Consider the following 21,631-nt stretch of genomic DNA (forward strand, 5'->3'; position numbering starts at 1 on the left):
AACCACTGTAGGCGGACACTGTTAGTTTCTTCAGCTGCAGCGGGAGGGGCTTTGCTGTCGCTACTTCAGAGACGTCCTGACCGACCATTCAGTGGTAATTCAACGTGACTAAAGGCTCCGTTTGTTGAAAACATCTCAGAGCTTTCCACGACTTTTCCTAAATGGAGCCCCCCCCCCCCCCCCCCCCATGCACACGCACACTTTTCCCTCCACCACTTCCTTTCTTTCGGGAGCTTAAAGACTACACAAAGTGGTTGTTGCTACTTGTTAATTTGTTAACGGTGCGGTTTGTTTGTTTTTGTTTTTTCTTCCACCAAGAGTGTGGCTTCCCCCTAACCACCACCTGGCAGTCTCTCGGGACAGGCCGAGGAGCGCGACATACCGTGTTCCTGAAGCCACGGCGAGAGCTGCTGGGAGAGGTGGCCTGGCATGGCGGGCCCCTCCCGCACCGGAGCAGTGGAGCCCCAGCCGCCGTGGAGGGCGTGGCCGAACGCCGCCGGCGGAGAACCTCAAGCCGAGGGCGGGGAAGCGAGGCCGGGAAAGCTTCTGGGCAAGCTTCTTAGCCCCGCAGGCGGGAGGCAGGACCCTGCGGCAGGGAAGGCGGGGCCGGCAGGCGCAGGGAGAGCCCTCATTGGACAGGCGGGAGGCGGGGCAGTAGAGGGGGCGGGGACATCCGGGGTGGGCGGGTCCCTGAGGCGGGGAAGACAGGACCAGACCTGCGCAGGGAGAGTCCCTCAATGGGCGGGCGAGACAGCCGGGGCGGCGCAGTGGAGCGAGGCGGGGCCGACTGGCGTGGGAGGGGCCTCTGCCGCGGGGAAGGGCGGACTCCGCAGCCCCGCGGGCCACCTGGGTCCAGTCCCGGTTGGAGGTGCCCTGGAGCGCTCGGTTCCCTCGGCGGCCGGAGCTCTGGCGGAGTCTGCGCGATGGGCGACCCGGAAAGGCCGGAAGTGGCCGGGCCTGAGCTGGAGGAGGTAAACGTTGCGGCCGCTTTTCCTCGGGTCCACAGTCACCCTGGCCAGTGGCACGCAGGGTGCGGCGGGGACTGGCATGGGGCAGGACCGCTGTGGGACGTTTTACCCGTTGCCGTCGGGAACCCTGCGTAGGCCGGGCCCAGAGCCCTCGCCGCAGCCTGCTTTCGTTCTTTCCAGCGCCCAGGAGGCCGTCCCCCCCCGGGAGGGTGGGGTGGGAGCCGGGCTTCTGCTCCCCCGCGCTGCACCCAGGCCCGGACAGGGCAACGCTCTGGGGCTCAGGCCGCGGCGAGGCGCACCCCCTCCGTTCCTGGAGACCTGGCCGGGGAAACCGAGGCCCGGGGCCAGGGCTGGTGGATGTAGCGGAGAAGTGCATGCCGCCCGGGGGGTGTGGGAGGTGACGCAGGTGCACGGGGTGGAGGGGAGGGGCCGGAAACCTAAATCAAGGTGATCAGCTCGGGCGGCCGGTTTTGCGCAGACCTGGCTGCTTCGCTGTGAATCGCTGGGGCGTAACTGTCTTCATTGACGCAGTAGGGATGGCCCTGCCCGCACAGAGCACGGAGTGAAAGGCTTTATGCAAAGGACAGTGGGCTACGGGTGCTGCGTAAACCGAAATTAACATGCTTATCCTCTCCTCTGCTTCTGCATCAATAAACGTACATAGGAACAGTAAAGAAACCGTGGCTGAGTGTCGTCGGGTAGTTGAAATTGTTGCTCTATAATTTCCACACCCTGTTATTTTTTTTGTAAATACTTCTAAACCATTTGTTTTTCGCTTGAACCTGTTGCTGCGTGTCGTTTCTTTGATTTCATAGAGTTTCAGACAGAATTATGCTTCTTAGCCCTACATTTCTTTAGGAAGGGGTAGATGCCAGATTTGGGACTTTTTTTTATTTTGTAAACATTTAGTAACTAACTAAATGTTTGTTGAAAATATCCTTCAAACTTTTTCTTCCTGTTTTGAAACACAAATCCGTTTAGTACTGATTTCCCCCCTTGAATGAGACCAGTCAGATGTTTCCTTTCGTGCCCGCAGTCATTTAGGCTAAAGACCTGGCAATTGATTTTCATTTATTATCCCCATCTAAGCGATACACATCCACAGAGACAGGAGCAGAACTTTAGGTCTGGACTGAATCTTAGTGAGCATGTTACGGTCTGAACGGTTCAAACTTGAGGTGCAAGGATGCCTTAAGTACTTCGTCTAGCATCTCAGGTGCATCAGAATCACCTGGAGTACTTTGTAAAAAAATGTAGATCACTGGGCCTACACCTAGTAATCAATTTTGATAATTAATCAAAAGCTCTTGGGATGGAAGAGAAGGTGGAATACCTCTAAGAAACTTGATTTCAGATTCGCATCACTTTACACCTAGTTGTCTCTCTACCTCCAGTCTTACCTGCTCCCCGGGCCTGTTTACCTCTGCCAAATTAACCCGTCATCAAACCAGGGCCTCCCTGTCACCCCCTCCAAATAAAAACTCCCAAAAGGGTCTCAGTTCCCACCCAAAAAATGCCCGGCTCCTCAGACTGGCAAAGTCCCATTCAAGCAGCTTTTGCATGCCAACTGCCATATCTTTAATTCAGGTTGTCATTTCCACCTCTGAACTTGACACCATAGTTACTACCAAAATCTAGGGTGTTTTTCTTTCTTAATTCATGGATATCTGATGAATCTTCCCTTTGCCATCTCTGTTCATGTTCATGGCTACTCAGGAATTTTCCACGTCTATCCATAGAAATGCTTTTCAAATTGCGCCGCACAAAGAACGCCAGCAGCTGGAGGTTGGGAGCAAGTGGGAAAATTAGAGTCTGAGCCTCCCAGCTCCCCAGATGTTTGAAAATCTTTGGCCCACAAAATTCCTAACCTCTTCCAGTGTTCTCAACCTTCCTAATGCCGCAACCCTTTAATACAGTTCCTCATGTTGTGGTGATCCCCCAACCATAAAATTATTTTCGTCGTTACTTCATAACTGTAAGTTTGCTACTGTTATGAATCGTCATGTAAATATCTGATATGCAGGATGTATTTTCATTGTTACAAATTGAACATAATTAAAGCATCGTGATTAATCACAAAAACAATATTAATTATATATGTATTTTCCGATGTCTTAGGCGACCCCTGTGAAAGGGTCATTCGACCCCCAAAGAGGTCTCGACCCACAGGTTGAGAACCGCAAATATCCAGTGTGGACCCTTTACCAAATTCCTCGCTGTCTCAGCTGTTGACCCTTTAGCCAGATCAGATCGAGTCTGCCTTTGCTTTACATCCACGTCAGTGAGTTGTAATCCCAGCTGTCTCTGTTTTTCCATCTCCCCCTTCTGTAGGCTTGGTCCTCAGTCATGCTGCTCCTCTGTATGATTTCCCTGGATAATCACAACCCTCCCCGTAGTGTGGTGACTACCAATGGCATCTTTATCTTATTCGGGAAGGAGTGGAGATAGTGCCTCTGCCTACCATAGAGTTGTATTTTCAGCTCTCCACTGAATATCTTGAAACTGAACCCATTATGTTTTTTATTGACTGAATTGACTTTTTGATTTTGCAGCTTTTTATTCTTGTTATAGCTTGTATTGGTGGGGCGAGTTCATTCAAATTAAACTTTTGTTAAACATCTAATTAGAGAAGCAAGAGTTTTTGTAGATTTATTCAGTTATCCTTCAGGTGCTGAGCCCTTTGTATGTGTCTTAAATCAGTTTTCTTTTGAGTTTCTACTGCTGATTTCCTATTTGGGGCAAGAGATAGGGAGTGCAATAATTTTAAATTGTTCTCTCCACCTCCAGTTTCCCTTCTAATCCAGCCACATTTCTACAAAAGTGATCTTAAAACACAGATCTGATCATGTTTCTCACCTGATTAAAAACTTTCAACAGCTCCCAATAGTCTGCATGATAAAGGTCAAATGCCAGTGTTATATATCAAAGCAGATCACTTTGACTTGCTCCAAAATTTTTTTAAGTCAACATCTTAATATTCCTTTAATATGCAAAATAGACATATCCACTTTAACCTGAGATAAAGCCTAGAAATGGAGTACAGATTTTAAAAGCTGAAAGCTAACTATTTTTTTATTTGTTTTGTTTCATTTCATCAAAATGATGACCCTGGGGTAAAAAAGTGTCAAAACAGTTGCATCAAAATGGCTATAGGGAAATAGCTGCGGCAAAATTCATGTATATTTGCATTTAAGGCCCTCCCATGGCTTTAACACCTGGGCCTATTTTCCAAACAAAATTATAAGTGCAACACTGATTAAATCCACTTTTGTGTATTTTATGAATGTAATTTTTAAAGTAAACATATGTAATATTATAAATCAATTAATGGAATAATGAGGCTGTTTTGATGAACCTGCTGCTTTGAATTGGGGTGTAGATGATAACTGAAGATTTATACCAAATTTAGCAAACAGTTTCTTTGCATATTTCCCAGAAGTTCTCTTAATAAATGTACTGCTAGCCAGTTCTGAGCATTTATCAACCCATGTGCTTTAGAGTGCATTTAGGCTGCTCCCTGATGCATTCACATAATTCTGAGTTTTACCTTACCAGCATCAGTTGTCTTTATTTCTAGTCCTCTTTATACCAACTGTACTTGTAACTATTGTAATTTAACTATTATGTAAACTAATAATATATGAGTATGAAAAGAAAATTGTTTATGAAAACTTGAAAGCTTGGGAAACTCAATAAAGATAAGTTATTAAAAACAAAATCTGTAGACTTAGATAAAAAAAAAAAAAGATTGGTGATATTTATAAAAGAGGTAAGGATTCTGCCCTCAGATTGCTCTATCTTAAGGATGTTAAAACTAAAAAGCATAGGTGATGCATCATAGTGTGTTTATGCCAGAAAAATTTGGGATGTCAATCAGTGAGCCAATTTAACAACAATAACAAAAAGCTTTGGCTTTATAAAAGAAGATTAGTAAGTAAGTGTAAGTTACATGTTTTAAGCTAAGTCATTTTCTTCTGATTTCTTACTTTAGCCAATTTTCAACTACCAGTTTGGATTACTTTGAATAGGAGGGCTTCTACTGTATTATTGGTACCATTAATATTATTTCTTTTTCCTTTTTGGGGGGTAGGAGGAGGGTTAAAATTTTTTTGGTTTACTCCTGAAAAATAGATACAAATGACTACAGGGTATTTTTCTGTTGTTGCTTTTTTTTTTAACTGCCTCTCTTTCAGTCTCATGGCATTCTTCAGTTAAGCAGAGCTCGCTAGAGAAACTGTCCTCTGAGGTTACCCCTCCCCCAAACACACACAATAAAGAAAAACGACAACCTGGAAACACAAGTTCATGCATTGGTAGTTTCCTTGCTGTACAGTAGAAAACAACTTGTTATTTTTATTACTATTTTTAAAAGGTTGAAAACACATTTAAAACTAAAGTTCGAATCTCATGTTTGTGACACTAGAGAGACCACAGAGTTCTTCAGAGCACATTTGGAAAACACACTTGGGAAGTATTCTCTGCGTTCTTTCTGATTTCATCTCCTTCCATTGTCCCCCCATACTGTAAGTCCAAATTTACACAGATTCTTCCAGTTTTTAAAAAATGTTACATGCTCTTAGGCCCTTCCCCCCCGCCCCCCCCCCCCCGTCCCCGCCCCCTTTACATTGCTTTCTTTTCTAACATATGGCTTCCTAACCCAGGTCCATAGAGAGTCTACAGCTTTGGAATGTATTCATGACACTCCTGACACTGCATTAACATGTTTGTGAATTTTTCTAAGCATCATGAAAATAAGCAATATTTCCATGTCATATCTAGCTCAGTTCAAAGGTTTATGTTGGTTAAACTTCATTTATTCACATTGCAAAATCTTTCATATTGCCCTTCTAATCCAGCTTCTTCTCTTAAAAGTCCACATATTATCAGGATGGAATAGGAAGAATAAATGTACAAACATGATTTTCATTCTAATTTAAAGGTACAAGTCTTGAGCAGTTTTCATAGATCCTGTCGTTGATCAATTATTGTCAGCATTTAAAAACTCCAGGATGCTTGGTGTGAAAGGTTTGCTGCTTATGATGTCCTTCTCAACTTCATTCAGTACAGGCCACATAGCAAATATAGTGAAGGTCAAGGATTCTAGCTCTGTACCCCAGAGATAAAACATATTAAGAAAGAAAAAGAAAAGAGAAATGCAGAATCATAGCAAAATGCTATAAATGATGATAAAAGCACAATCTAGAAAAACTAAAGGAAGAACAACGTGGGCCTAGACAAGTTTGAAATATTTGTTGACTGCAGACTTCTGCCTTTTCAATTGGGCTTTAAATTTGAAACTTTTCTAAGAGTTCTTTATTTCCCTGAGGGCAGTCATAGAAGGTATTGATTGATCAAATAATTAACCACTATAATAGTTCTTTTATCATTTCTTTAAGTATAGAGAGAGAGCCTTTAAAAGGCCAACCAGAAATTATTATGTTCAATAATAACACAGTAATAATTTTAAAAGTGTATAGCACTTGAGAGTGTGCAGAGAATGCAAGTATTATCTTTGATTTACAGATGATGATACTCAGATTAAATAACTTGCCTGAAAACATGAATGCGCTTATTTTAAATGAATACAATTGTGTACTATAAAGGACAGTCTAGAATAAAATAGGGCTATTTGGTTCACCTATATAGGTGGCAAATTCCAAAATGTTTATTTTCAGTCTTATTTTTATTGTCTCATTCACCTGTGAAATATGTCCCCATCAATGCTTCGTAATTTCATTACATATATTAATTTTAACCTGGTAAAAGGGAAGGCAAATGCATTTTGAGAAAGTATTACTCTGTAGATTTTTAAACTTGCATCAGTTAAAAACCACTGCTTTAAACCTAACCAATTTGGTTGTGTGTTTTTTCTTTCTTTTGTAGCAGCTTCAAGTCACATTGGTTCTTTCAGCTTTATTGACAAAGAAATTATTTTTTCATAAAGTCCAATTTGGTGGTTTCCTCCTTTGCCAGTTATATCACTACCACTTTGTTGAAGGAACTTTGCTTAGTGGGAGATAGTAATGTATACTCTTCTTTAGGTGTAGTTCATTTCAGTGTTTTGAATTCTGGGTTTTAGATAGAGGCTGGCCTTCCTCCAGCGGCTGTCCCTGCATACAGAGGTGTAGCCTCAGGCAAGGCTTTGAGTTCAGACATATCTCAGTTCTAATCTTATTTCTGCCACTTATTAGTTGTAGGATCCTGGGTATGCTATTTAATCCTTCAAGATTTAGTTTCCCCATCTGTAAAATGGAAATAGTTTTCTATGTGTCAGAGTTGTTTGCAGATTAAGTGGGATAATGTATATAAAGCATCCATGTGGTGATGGCGCAAAAGCGCCTCCGTGCCAGACCCAGAGGCCCTGCTCTTATGCCTGCCTCCTGTTCTGGAGCCTAGACCTGCAGTGTGTCAGTATCTTATGGTTCTTTGGAGACTGAATGCCCTCAGTGGCAACACACATAACACACACATTTAAAAATTTGACCACTTCCATTTAAAACATTTTCTTCAATTTTTCTGGAATGAATTTCGACTAAGTGCCAGGTACTATGCTAGGCTCTGGGGATTCCACTAAAGTAAAGTTGGTTTTTATTCTCAAGAAGGATCGTCTAGAGGAGTCTATAGACACGTAACAGGGAATTAAATTGCAGTGAGTGATGTGCTATTTTGGACTTAATCCAGGCATTTGGGGTGATGGAGGGTGGGGAGAAAGATGGGGGCACTCCGAGAAGGCTTGATTTGAGTGGTCATTATATTACTTCACTGATGTATTGTGACCTTACGTTAAACTAAAAAAAGTCTAACAATATTCAGTAACCCGAGCCCAGGATAAAGAGAAATTAGCAGCCCATTCATTCACTTGCTTAGCTAATGCTTATTGGCCTTTTATGCTTGACACCGTACTACAGGAACATCACAATAGAGAAAAACTAGTTTCTGCACTCTGGGGCTTATGTGCTCTATCTGGGGAGGTTTGTACATTCAGAATAAGTACTTACCAAATAAGGCAGTCTATGCTGCAATGGCAGCATGTGTGAATTGTGTAAGCCCACCTGTGTCTGTGTCTCAGGCGTTGGCTGTGGGCCTTTCTGTCATCTGGTCTTGCCTCTTAGCCTCAAAGCTTAAGCACACTTGATTTGGAGAGGTATGAGGACTGGTGGAGGCAGTGGTGAGGAACACAATGTACGGGCCTGGTATGCCTGGTACAGAAGAGAAACAGTTTGAGTTAGGAGTCCAGAATTGAAATGTGTCCCAATAATCTCGATTTATACACGTTTTAGCCTATTTGTATATACTTTACATATAATCATTCTCATGGACACACAATTCTCCTGATACTCTTGCTGACTATTTAAAAAAATATATATGGCTCTCTACCTTGTGAGAATGCCACCTTGTTTCCAAGTAGTATGTATGTAGGTATGTGTTCCTCACTTTATTCCACAAAGCTTTGAGAGCCCACAGTGAGACTCTATGCAGTAAGTTTAACATGTAAATAGCAATAATAAATTGGTATATGGTCAGCTTCAGACAAAACCTCTGTTGGTACAGAGTTTTCAGGTAAGATTATATTTCAGTTAAAATTAGAAAAGAAGACATTAAACTAAAAAAACCAAAAAGCTTATAACTAACTTATTTCTATCTCAAACCAGCATTCTATCTTTGAGAGAGGAACAAAAGGGAACGTTTGGTTCACTAACTTAGAAATGTTCCCTCTGTGACATTTATGGGTCTAGTTTTGTGCTTATCCTGAAAATAGCATTAATGACAATAATTTGTTCAAGGCTTATATGTGCCAGGTTCTGTTTAAAGCACTTTTAATCATCAAAATTAATTTGATGATCACCTGTGAGAGAGATATTATTTTACTGATGAGGAAACTGAGGCTCAAAGACGTTAAGCAACTTGCTACGATTACACAACCAACCAAACACTTATTAACCAGCTATGAGGTGACAAGTAAGGCTTCAACCCAACCAGACTGGCTCCCAAACCTATGCTGTTTCCCCAACTCCCTCAGATGTGTGTTTAGATATGAATAAGGAGGAGATGTCTACACAAAATGGGTGTTTGTACTTTAATTTTCAAAGAGGTTATCTTCAGATACCAACGAAAATGAAGCAAAGTCAAGTGAAGAACCACTCCTAAGAAAGAGTTCACGCCGATTTGTCATCTTTCCAATCCAGTACCCCGATATTTGGAAAATGTATAAACAGGCACAGGCATCCTTCTGGACAGCAGAAGAGGTAAGTGGCATCGCCTTTCGTCAATAATCATGTCCTGTGTTGCAGTGTTCACATCTTCTGTTACAAGACATCGAAAAATGGACATTGTACCAGTATGATGGATGATACCTGCATAGCACTCTTGCTCTCTCTGGGTATATGTGTATATTAATCTCTATATATCTCTACCTCTACTATATATTTCTCTATATATATCTGTTTGGATAGATATATTTGGGCCTATATGTCTGTCTGTATTTTCATGAGAGTGATTCTGTACATGTAAATGCATGCTGTAACGAATGCAGGCTCGAGAGCAGACAAATTCTGGATCTACCATTTGCTGTGGAACTGGAGAAGTTGCTTAACCTCTCTGTGTATCTTCGTCATTGTTATACTGAGCTACTAGTACCTGGTTTTGGGGGTTGTTATGAGGATTGATCAGAGAAATCTTATTAATGAGGTTAATGCCATATTTAGAATGTTACTTGGCACCTAGTAAGCACCAAATAACTGTAAACCATTATTTTACACAAAATGGGGGGAGAGTTGCACAGAAATCAGAAGCACCGATATTTGAAGCTTCTGTTATGAATTTTACCCACCTACTCAACCTTGTTATATTGTTAACATCTTTGTTATATTTAACATATAGAACAAAACAAGACCCCAGCATTTTTAAATTGGGTCGTAGTGCTTGGCACACCTGACTGTCACCAACTGTTTGTGGTTTTTAGAAAGTTTTTTTTGTTAGATATAGTTAAGAGAACAAAGGGAGGATACAGGTGGCTTTTTCATTCATCGTGTTTAGAAGGTACTTGTGATTCTTGAGTTTCTTGAAATTCATTTGAAAATTATATGCATTTTTAAGCAAATGTAATATATGTTGTATTATGACTAAGAAACACTAATTTGAAAAATTATGCAGGGTAGAGCAAAAACTTTACAGTTCTGAATTTATTCTTGGATTATTATTTATTAATTAGTGCATTATTTTCCATATGAACAACTGTAAAACTAGTTTTGCCCCACCCTGTAATATGCAGGTTGTATATATTTAATAGGCAGCTTATAGGAAGATTCAAACACATATTTTGAAAGGGAGTCTAATTCATTTAGTTCCACATATTTTTCATTTAAACAATTATATGAGTTATAATTTAATTAACTTTAGACTTTATTGTTTTATCAGTGGTTTAGCTTTATTCCTAAACTAGAGGCCTGTTGCATGAAGAGATTCGTGCAATAGGCCTTCCTTTCTCCTGGCTGCTGGCACCGGTTTTCCTCCGGCACCCGGCACCCAGGTTTTCGCTGTGGCCGGGCTCCGGCCAGAGCCGGCCCTGGGGCCAGCAGCGCAGCGAAGCCTCACGGCCCCTGGGTTGTCAGGCTTCGCTCCACTACTTGGAGCCTATGTATGCAAATTAACCGCCATCTTTGTTAGGTTAATTTGCATACTCTCCTGATTGGCTGACTGGCGTAGCGAAGGTACGGTCAATTTACATGTTTGTCTATTATTAGGTAAGATATGGCTTATTATCAGAAACCTTGATTCAAAAGACAAAGTTCTGGGATTCTTTTTTTAACGCTATCCACAGAATTCTGATAACTAGTAATTTGGAATCAATATTTAGATGGTAAATTGAAGACTTTACTGAAATAAGATAAAGCTGGCCAGAGGGTTTACACTGGGAATGGAAAATGACCAATGTAATATAAATAAAATTTATAGGACCTTTTGAAAGCTGAGTGTTTGAAGAGATACGTTTGATAAGTCAGAGTGAGCATATTGTAATATTAACATTTAATATCAGGAGTATAATAGTTAAAAACCAGGAACTTCAATTAAACCTCAGTTGAACTAAAATAATATAGGACCTGATTTTTAGCTTGTATATTTTAAAAGATATTTGCAAATATTTTCCCCTTCCTGCCCCATTGTATCCCAATGCTTAGCACAGTGTCTGGCATTTGTAGTGTTAGATAGGACAAGGGTTTCACGGTCTGGGCATTTAGTTCTGACTAAATGCTATTCTTGCTAAATGTAAAATGTAGCACAGTATTTTGCAGATGCAGCTGTAAAGAGGATGAGCTTGACAGGAACCCAACACTAAGTGTAGTCAACTGAAAAGAAGAAACCAATGTGGAATTAGCCAAACAGTGTAGATAACCAATGGCTAAGCCTCCCTTTTGCAAGCCAGTGCTTTGAATGTGAATCCTATCTCCTTTACTTGCTGCAAGTAAATAAAAATAACTAATGAAAGCCACTTCTCATTCTTGACTAGAACACCCCAAGCGTCAAATCCTTTAAGTTCAGGAATAGTAAGTAGGTGCTCAGTAATCACTGAAAGAATAAAGTTATGAGGAAAGGATTTTAGAAAAGAACACAAATGATTCAAAGGGTGAACCAGTCCTTTTTAAAATGGTAAAAGAGATTAGGGTTTTGTAGAATAAGTAAAAGAAGGACAAAGGACAATTACATATCTCAAATGTTTATGAGGTGACTGTGAAACATACTTAAGAGATCTTCCCGAGCTGAAATGATATCTACAGGGTACATTTAAAGACTGTTTTTGAATTGTAGATTCCACCAAACTCTAGAGTACATCTCGCTATTAATTCCAAGGACTAGCTCTATGTTCGAAACATTTCTATTCTCAGAGGAAGTCATACTTATAAATTGCTTTAAAACCCAGGTTTGTGACCTGCCTGGCATTACTTCTAGATATGAAAGTAGATTAGCCTGCATTAAAGTAGCAGCTATAACTGCCTAATTATCTGTCTATATATAACTGCCTAATTATCTAACACTATTGTGTCACATAAGTTGTTATGTATTATATAAAATGTTAAAGCAATAGCTGCTGGAAGTCATTAGTTTATTCACCTCAGTTCTTTCTTGACCAGATTCTATTCTCTCCTGCCTTTTGCCCCTTTCTTCATTTGTTCCAGTGACACTAAATTATGTTTTTCCCCCGAGCTTTATTGATATACTTGATATGTAACATTTTTGTAAGTTGGAGGCTGTCTTCGTGCTGTGTCTTCACATGGCAGAAAGGGCAGTGGAGCTCTCTGGACCTCTTTCATAAGGGCACTAATCCCATCCATGCGGGCTTCACTCTCATGGCCTAATCACCCCAAAGGCTCCACCTCCAAACACCATCACTTTGGACATTTCAACATAGATATTTGTGGATGATGGTGAAAACAAACATTCAGTCTGTAGCGTGATGTTAATATTTTTTTCCTTCTTAAAAATTTTCCCGCTAATGAGATGTCCCTCCTTAACTTTGAGGTGGAAGTTATTTTTCCAAATATTTTGAGAATTTAACTTCAAGTTAAAATGTTGAAATCTTTTTATTTTAGGTTGACTTATCAAAGGATCTCCCACACTGGCACAAGCTTAAATCAGATGAGAAGTATTTTATCTCCCACATCTTAGCCTTTTTTGCAGCCAGTGATGGAATAGTGAATGAAAATTTGGTAAGATTTTTGTTTTATTTTACTTTTGTTTCCGTTTAGCAGTTGAATGAAGATAATGGCAGTAAGATAATTAGACTGAACCTAAACATTTTTCTCTAGGAGATGAACTTGATGAAGCTTATTTCTTGAATTTGTTTTTCTGACAAAGTGTCAGAGGAAAGAATACATTTCTATTATTTGACCAGCATCATGTCATTATACCAAGCATCTTGTACCAATTTAAAATGCATAAGCATGAGTTTGATTTCTACCCTTAGATGTGAACCCTAATAAAGAACCTGCACCTTAATAACCCTTCTGGAGCTCTGTAATAGAACTCTGGGTTCTGGCTCCCCGTTTTTAAACTTGTATTATGGTTGGCCAGGAGGCATGCCTTCTTGTTAAAGAGAATAGAGATATATGAATCTTTATCATTAACTGAAAGGGGCTTCAGTAGATCTATCCGCTGTTGGGAAAAAAAGACTTAAGGTCAGTTATACAAAGTGAAATAATTATTTTTTGGTAGATGTTCTACAGTTTGTCATTATAGTCAGTTTCTCTACCTAACAGAACAATTCACTTAATTGCTTAAGAATTCATTATGCAGCTACTTTACTGTGGAGGGTTGATAAATAGTACTGCTTAAAATACTCCATAAGATCTTTCTGACCTGCTAGTGGCATGACAGGCAATTTTTAAGTGATAATTCTGATGTCCAGATTCTGATTTGCAGTGTTCAATGAGAGCCCACAGAATTGGATATATGTGTTTCCCTTATTTTCATAGGTGGAGCGATTTAGTCAGGAGGTGCAGGTTCCAGAAGCTCGCTGTTTCTATGGCTTTCAGATTCTCATCGAGAATGTTCACTCAGAGATGTACAGTTTGCTAATAGACACTTACATCAGAGAGCCCAAGAAAAGGTATCACCACTGGGGTTTTATTTACAAAGTTTTATCATATTGCTTGGTTATGTTAAGAGCAGAATTTACTCTAAAAGAAATGTTAGGGAAATTTTCAAATACGGAAGTATATATAGGAGTGTAAAGTTTTCTATTGCCCAATAATGTGTTCGCTTAAAAAAAAAAAAAGAACTTGTATAGAACTTGTTAATCTGTGGAGCACATTCTGTATAGCAATTGAATATCATAATTATTTGGTCTTCTATCAGACCAGATCCAAACCACTAATTTGAATTTTACTTTAATTTCTATATTTTATGGATATGCAGAAATACAGAAAAATTACAAATATGGTAGTAGACCATAGAGTTGCGATTATTATATCTAATTAGCCAATGAACATTTATTTTGATTAAGAAAAACACGTTAATAACTTTGCCATTAATTATTTTGTTTTTACAGGGAATTTTTATTTAATGCAATTGAAACAATGCCATATGTTAAGAAAAAAGCAGATTGGGCCTTGCGGTGGATAGCAGATAGAAAATCTACTTTTGGTTTGTAGCTTTAATTTATATATATCAAACTTGCCTTGAGTGTTATAATACTATTTTACCTGGTGTAACTGTCTCAAGTCTTCAATGTGCACCTTTATTTGAATCATTCTTTCTAATTAATTAGAAACCAGGATTAAAATAATCTAAAACTGCCCTGCTCAGTTGTTGGAGCATTGTCCTGGACACAAAAAGGTGGTGGGTTTGATTCTCAGACAGGGCACATACCCAGGTTGTGGGTTCATCCCCGAGTGGGGCAAGATCGATGTTTCTCTCTCTTTCCCTTTCTCTCTCTAAAATCAATAAAGTTATTTTAAAAAATTAAAATAATCAAAAACTGTATCTATTCTGTTTAATAAATTGAAAGTTGAAAGGCTAAGATGTCAGTGTATAATAACAAGTAAATACGTCAGTCACATAGAATCTGGCAAGAGTCTTAAAGCAATCCACAGTTTATATCTGCTTTCAAGAATGTTTATTTTTTAAATTTAAGGTGAGTCAAAGTCTTACATTCTTCAGGAAACAAATATATAGTTTCTGAAAAACTAAAGATTAGTGCACTCAACTAGAGCAAGGAACCATTTGCAGGAACAGGCTTATTTTTCACTCTTCTGGATGAGTTGAAATTCTCTAACTTTTTAAAGGAAGTGATTAACGTTGTATCTTATATGTAATAGTTGCTCAGTACATCTTTTTAAAATTAAACTATTCAGATAACTCATTTGAATAGCTCTAAGTATCTGTCTTATTCTTATCTATTTTATAATTTGTGTTCTTTACTTCCTGGATTGAATTAAAATGTGGGGAAGCAGATCTCAAGATTTTTTATTTCAGGACTCATTTGTACACTTAAAAAATTTTTGAGGACTCTAGAGTGCTTTTATTTGTGTGGGTTATTGATATTTCCATATTAGAAATTAAAACTAATAAACTTTAAACATATTTATTAATGCATTTTTAAATGAGAATAACCTGTTAGATTTTAACATATTTATGAAAAAACTATATTTTCCAGAAAAGAATTAGTGAGAATGGCATACTTTTTAATTTTTGCAAATCTTTTTAATGCCTGACTAAATAGAAGACAGCTGAATTATATCTGCTTCTGTAGTTGCATGATGTTGTTTTAGTTGAAGTGTACAAAAAAAATCTACCCTCATTCAGATAAGTAGTTAGAAAAGGGAGAGTATTTTACTAGGCTTTTCAGATTATTATGGTAATGCCATGTAGCATCTGCAAAACACTATATACTCATGAGAGAATGGTAGTAAAAAATATAAAGTAGTGCCTTAGTATTTTTAAGAAAATAGTTTTAACCCCACAGACCTCCTTGGTCTGAATTTCCAGCGATCCCTGGAGCACACACTGACAGTCAGTGATGTAATGTAAGGTATGACAAGCTTACAGTATATTAGGGAAGAAACAGATACATTTGTGTTGCCTTCAGTTCATTTAAAGAATGAGAAAAGCAGTGATTCTAAATGTGCAGAAAATCACTGGAGAATTTGTGGAAAAGCCCTGCAGAATCCTGGTCTTCACCCGAGTGATGTAAGAGGCCCAGGTAGGACTGAGGAATCTGTATTTTATACATAGTTGATTTCCTACAAGTGGTTTGAAAGGCACATTTTGAGAAACAATGGCTTTAGAGATTAAAAAAAGGGAAATTCCAAGGTGTTCAATATGCAATGAAAATATTAGGATGGATAATTACTGATGGAAAATTGAGAACAGGCAAAAAAAAAAAAAAAATGAAGAACAGGCGCCAAGAAAGCATGTATTTCATGACACTGCCAAAGAAAGCAACCTAGAAATACAGAAAATTAAAGGAGGGTACAGTCACCATGCAGCACCAGAGGCTCCATTTAAATTCTCCCTATAGCTTACTCTCAAGGCAAACTCCATTTAGGGTTCTGAGTCAGGGCCTCGGGGAAAAGAACATGGTCTCAAATGGTGTAGGAGAGTGGAATGGGTGGTGGAAAGGGAAAAAGTGAAGAACACATTGGTGGCTCTCTTTGGGAGAGGAGCTAAAAGACATGAAAACATTGTCTCGCTTCACCAAACACCTGTACTTCCTGTTAACTGGCTGGGGAAGTGCAGTTTTATGAACTAATTGTGCCACCTGCACCGTTAGTGCCTTTAGCTTGATGAAGTTGGCTTAGGGCTTTGCTGGTATTTTAGGTGACCTAGTAGGATGCAGTAGAGCAACTGTTCTTTCCTCAGATCCAGACTCTTAATCCTTTACATTTAGCTAAAGAGAACCTAAGAATATTCCTTAAAAAAGCATTAGCTTATTTGAAAGTTAATATGTTATAAGGAGATTCAACTCCAATATAGCTAAAAATTCTTAAATATATATCTGCTTAGTTTTTTAAAAATTGAGATATAGTGCTTAATTTAAAAAAGATTTTGAAAGAACTTGTTTATTTGGTTTCTGGGCAGAATAGTTGTATTTGATATAATTGATCTATCTGATTTGGTTTGTTTATGATAATCAGGGAAAAGAACAAGAACAAACCAGAACACTATTTAGAGACAGCCAGTAATATTTAAACTTAGTCATCTTTCTTTTTGAAATTAAATATTATAATGACATTTGTTTGGGAAGTTATAAATATTCAGTTTTTGCATCAAGTTTTAGCAATTTCATAATGTCTTTTATCATCTAGTACTTATATAGTTTCCATTGGTTTAGATCAGGACACATTTATTAAGAGCCTGCTATTGTGTATTTGGTCTCCCAACAAGTACTGGGATTCCAACTATGATCTTTAGTTGGTTCAAGTCCTCAGTTGCCTTTATTTTACAGTCTTACCGAACAAACTTTTCTCCCTAGACAGACATATACAGAAATATTTCAGGTATGCAATGTGGCATAGGGGCTTGAGAATGATCTTCTTTTGGGTTAAATCTGTAATCATCTGCAAGAGATAATGTTGCAGATATGCTGCCACTAGAGACATGTTAGGAGATTGGCTTCTGCAAAGTCCTTGCCTAACAGTGAGTACGCTAGCCAGGCCTAGGGACCCTACCCGTGCATGAAATTTCGTGCCTCTAGTTTGTTATAAAAGCCATCTTCTACTCTCCATTCTTGAGGCACACACACGTACTGTACTCACAGGCACGTGTGGTGCACAGATAAATCACCTCTTCTTTTTTAGTGTAAAAGGTTCTCCTTTGTCTACATACCAAGGCCTAGAGGAGAGTTCAGTGTTAGACATAGGATTTGAAGTAGATATACCTTTCTGTACTTTTCTGCTTTAGTAGATAGAGGTGGCGGATTTCCTCCTAAGGACTCTTGGCTATTGCACTAACTTGTTGATTTGGTTTCTGGGCAGAGTAGTTGTGATATTGTTATAAAAATATGTAAAGTGTGTGTGTGTGTGTGTGTGTGTGTGTGTGTGTGTGGCTTAAAAATGTCTGCAGTATATAATATTTCGTACAATGAAACTAGTTTTTGTCTCCTAGGGGAAAGGGTGGTGGCCTTTGCTGCTGTAGAAGGAATTTTCTTCTCAGGCTCATTTGCTGCTATATTCTGGTTAAAGAAAAGAGGTCTGATGCCCGGACTCACCTTTTCCAATGAACTCATCAGCAGAGATGAAGTAAGGAATGAAGTATTCTTCTATTAGTATTTGTATTTATACTTGGTGTTCATTTATTTTTCTTTCCCCTGGAAAATGCTTATGGTGACCCAAGGATCCTTGTAATTAAAAGAAAGTCATTTCTTCCTTGGCTTTTAAGACACTGCTTTCCTCCTGCCTCTTAACTTTCTCCTCAGTCTCCTCTGCTCATCCTTAAATATTGTATACTGGTTCCCTCTTTCACTGTATATGACCTCCTGACTGATCTAATTTATTCAGCTACCACCCAGATGCTCATAACAACCAAAACTTTATCTTTTTTTTTTTTTTTTTTTTTTTTTTTTTAACAATTTTTATTTCTCAAAGTATTACAAAGAGTATTACATATGTCTCCTTTTTCCCCCCCATGACATTCCCCCGGCCCCTACCCCCCGCCCCCCCGCACCGTGTCTTGTGTCCATTGGTTAATCTTATATGCATGCATATAAGTCCTTCAGTTGGTCTCCCAATCCCCCCCCCAGCCCTCCCCAGGCTCCCCATTGTAGTTTAACATTCTGTTCAATGTTGCTCTGCTTCTGTATCTACACCTGTTCATCAGTCCATACTGGTCCCCTTTATTTGTCCCAACCTCACTGGAGTAGTCTCAACCTCACCAGGGCCGTCTGAGCCTCACCAGGGCCGTTTCAACCTCACCGGGGTCGTCCCTACCTCGCGGGGGCCGTTTCAACCTGACCGGGGTTGTCCCTACCACGCCGGGGCCGTTTCGACCTGACTGGGGTCGTCCCTACCTCATGGGGGCCGTTTCGACCTCACCGGGGTTGTCCCTACCACACCGGGGCTGTTTCAACCTGACCGGGGTTGTCCCTACCACACCGGGGCTGTTTCAACCTGACCGGGGTTGTCCCTACCACACCGGGGCCGTTTCGACCTGACTGGGGTCGTCCCTACCTCACGGGGGCCGTTTCAACCTGACCGGGGTTGTCCCTACCACGCCGGGGCCGTTTCGACCTGACTGGGGTCGTCCCTACCTCACGGGGGCTGTTTCAACCTCACCGGGGTCGTCCCTACCTCACGGGGGCCGTTTCAACCTCACCGGGGTCGTCCCTACCTCACGGGGGCCGTTTCAACCTGACCGGGGTTGTCCCTACCACGCCGGGGCCGTTTCGACCTGACTGGGGTCGTCCCTACCTCACGGGGGCTGCCAAAACTTTATCTTAAGTCCATCTATTCTTTTCTGAGCTCCAAACTTGTGTATTCGGGGTGCACGTTAGATGGTTTTTCCTGGAAGGCGAAGTCAAACTCATCTTTCTCCCCAAATTTATTCTTCGTTCTGTTTTCCCTAGCTTATTGAGGGTTGCCAACTTCCATCCACTCATTTAAATTTGAAATCTGGGAGTCATTTTAGATGGTTTCTTTTATTTTGCACATGCACACCCAGATAGTAACTAAACCTTGTCTCTCTCTACCTGCAATACCCTTTCCATCTTTCCTACCAGTTTTTTTTTTTCAATGGATTAACATCTTTATTTAAAGAAACAAAAGCCTGTTGTAGTATTCTGTAACTAGAAAAGATATATTTCAAAAATGAAAGTGAAATAAAAATATTTTTAGCCAAGAAAGAGCTTAGAGAATTTACTGTCAACACGCTAGCACTACAAGAAGTAAAGAGTATCACAATACTAAATGGAAACTTGTATGTACACATAAAAACAAAAAGAAGAGGTAATAAACTAAATTAAATTTAAAATATTTTAAAAATATTTAAACATTTTAGAAGATAATAGACTGACTAAACCAAAAATAATAAAAATGTTTTGTGGGATGCATAGAATAAGTAAAATAGATGTTTTATAAAAATAACACATAGGATGTGAGGAAAGAATTGGATATATATCACTGTAAGATTTTTACACTACCTGTAAAATTCCTACCAGTTTTTTAATTTTTGGTTTCCTTCTTAAAGTTGCAACTCAAACTTTCCTGACCTAATTAGGTAAAATTGATCACTCTTTCCTCCATGTATCGCTTTGAAACTGGAACTTGTTCCTATCTTACAGTCCATAACATATATTGTACATCTTTTCTCTCTTCTCTGCTAGTCTCTAAGCTCCTTGAGTTTATCTTTCTGTTCTCAGTATTTAGTCCATTACAGCGATTCAGTTCATGTTTATTCACTACACTAATCCTGGCTGAGCTTACCTCAAAGTGGCCTTAATTTCTCTGAGCCTCAGTATCTTTAAATATGAACCTTAAAAGGGTTTTGTTAAAATATAATTAAACAGTATGTGTGAGTACTTTTTAAGTGCCATAAAATGCTTTGTATAATTACCTTTTGTTATTTTATGTCTTTAAATTTCTTATGTTTTTATTATTAATGTCATATCTGATTATTATAGAGAAGTAAGAGAATAAAATCACTCAATCTCAACACAGATAATCACTTTTAGTATTTCATTGTATTTCTTTCTGGGTGGTTTTTTTGACATTTAAATCTATATAGATACATACAGACATCATATTTTTACAATTTGAGATATTCTTGTATTTTTGTAAGCTATTCTTTTTTTTCACTTAGCAGAATATTGTGAGCATTTTTTTATGGCAGTAAGTATTTTTTGTAAACAGTAATTTTGTTAGATATATAATATTCTAATGAATATTACTGTTTGACTATTCTACAGTTAGAAATTTAGGTTGTTTCCAGATATTTTGTTTATTTGCTTTGCTATAATGCAAAATGCATATCTTTGTATGTAAGCTTTGTCCCAAATTCATAATATTTTTCTAAGCTAGATTTACTAGAGGTAGAATTACTAGATTTTAAGGTATAAACATTTTAAAGGTCATTCATACTTGCTTGCAGATTTCTTCCCAGAAATTTTATAGCAATATTCAGCCCTACCTAGCAACCTATGAATGTGTCTTTTCTTAATATACTCTTACTAGAATTTGGATTTATGTGATAAATATTTGACAAATTTTTTTAAAATATATTTTTATTGGGTTTTTTTTGTTTTTGTTTTTGTTTTGTATAGAGAGAGGAAAGGAGAGGGATAGAGATATAGAAACATTGATCAGCTGCCTCCTGCATGCTCCTTACTGGGGATTGAGCCTGAAACCTGGGCATGTGCCCAGACCGGAAATTGAACCAGTAACCTCTTGGTTCATGGGTGGATGCTCAACCACTGACCAGGCTATTTGACAAATTTGATAAGGGTAATGGTATCTCATTATTGGTCTTATTTGCATTTGTTTGATTACTACTTAGATTGAACATTTAAAAATAATATTAGTCATTTATATTTTTTTTCTGTATTTGCTTATTCTTGTCTTTACTTTCGTTAGTATATATTCCTAATGCATAGTGATTGAGTTCTTTCACTAAGTATTTTTAAATGATTTTAAAAAATATTTATTTCATTATAATATAAAATATGAATTTTGTTATATCTATTGCAAATATTTTCCCGGTTTGTCTTGCTTTTTTATTTTGTTTGGTCTTTTAACATACAAAACCCTGAAATTTATTGATGAGCTTTGAGTGATGAGTTAAGTAATCACACACATTTTCTTTTTGGCTTTTTAACATTTAACTTTCTAATGCAATTGGAAAAGGGCTGCGAGATACCATTACCCTACTCTTGCACAAATTTCATGCATCATGCCTTTAGTCCTATATAATAATATAAGGCCAATATGCAAATCGACCAAACGGCAGAACAACCGATTGCTATGACATGCACTGACCACCAGGGGACAGGTGCTCAACTCAGGAGCTGCCCCCTAGTGGTCAGTGCGCAGCCCTGGCTTCGTCTGGAAGGATGTCTGGTCTAATTAGCATATTACGCTTTTATTATTGTACATAGTTTTCAGTTACTTGTTGATTTATTTAGAAAAACCTAAGCAAACTCTCATTTGTAATTCTTTAAAGTGGCTATGTCTTCCTCT

At 38.8% G+C, this 21,631-nt stretch overlaps 1 protein-coding gene across 2 annotated transcripts in view; it reads left to right on the forward strand.

The window, feature by feature from the left end:
* The first annotated feature begins 804 nt into the window (after positions 1 to 804).
* Positions 805 to 21,631, forward strand: part of RRM2B (ribonucleotide reductase regulatory TP53 inducible subunit M2B) — a 32,031-nt gene continuing 11,204 nt past the window's right edge. The window contains exons 1-6 of one of the 2 annotated variants that reach the window (XM_070392776.1): positions 805 to 971; positions 9,059 to 9,214; positions 12,557 to 12,673; positions 13,439 to 13,572; positions 14,014 to 14,108; positions 17,571 to 17,704. In XM_070392776.1, coding sequence (XP_070248877.1) covers positions 924 to 971; positions 9,059 to 9,214; positions 12,557 to 12,673; positions 13,439 to 13,572; positions 14,014 to 14,108; positions 17,571 to 17,704 — 684 coding nt within the window. In that variant the 5' untranslated portion in view covers positions 805 to 923. The remainder of the gene's footprint in view (positions 972 to 9,058; positions 9,215 to 12,556; positions 12,674 to 13,438; positions 13,573 to 14,013; positions 14,109 to 17,570; positions 17,705 to 21,631) is intronic. The other variant, XM_070392777.1, reaches the window with a different exon arrangement.

The sequence above is a fragment of the Myotis yumanensis genome, unplaced genomic scaffold (genome assembly GCF_028538775.1).
Source record: "Myotis yumanensis isolate MYYU_CA2020_CCGP unplaced genomic scaffold, mMyoYum1.0.hap1 SCAF_15, whole genome shotgun sequence".
Lineage (NCBI taxonomy): Eukaryota > Metazoa > Chordata > Mammalia > Chiroptera > Vespertilionidae > Myotis > Myotis yumanensis.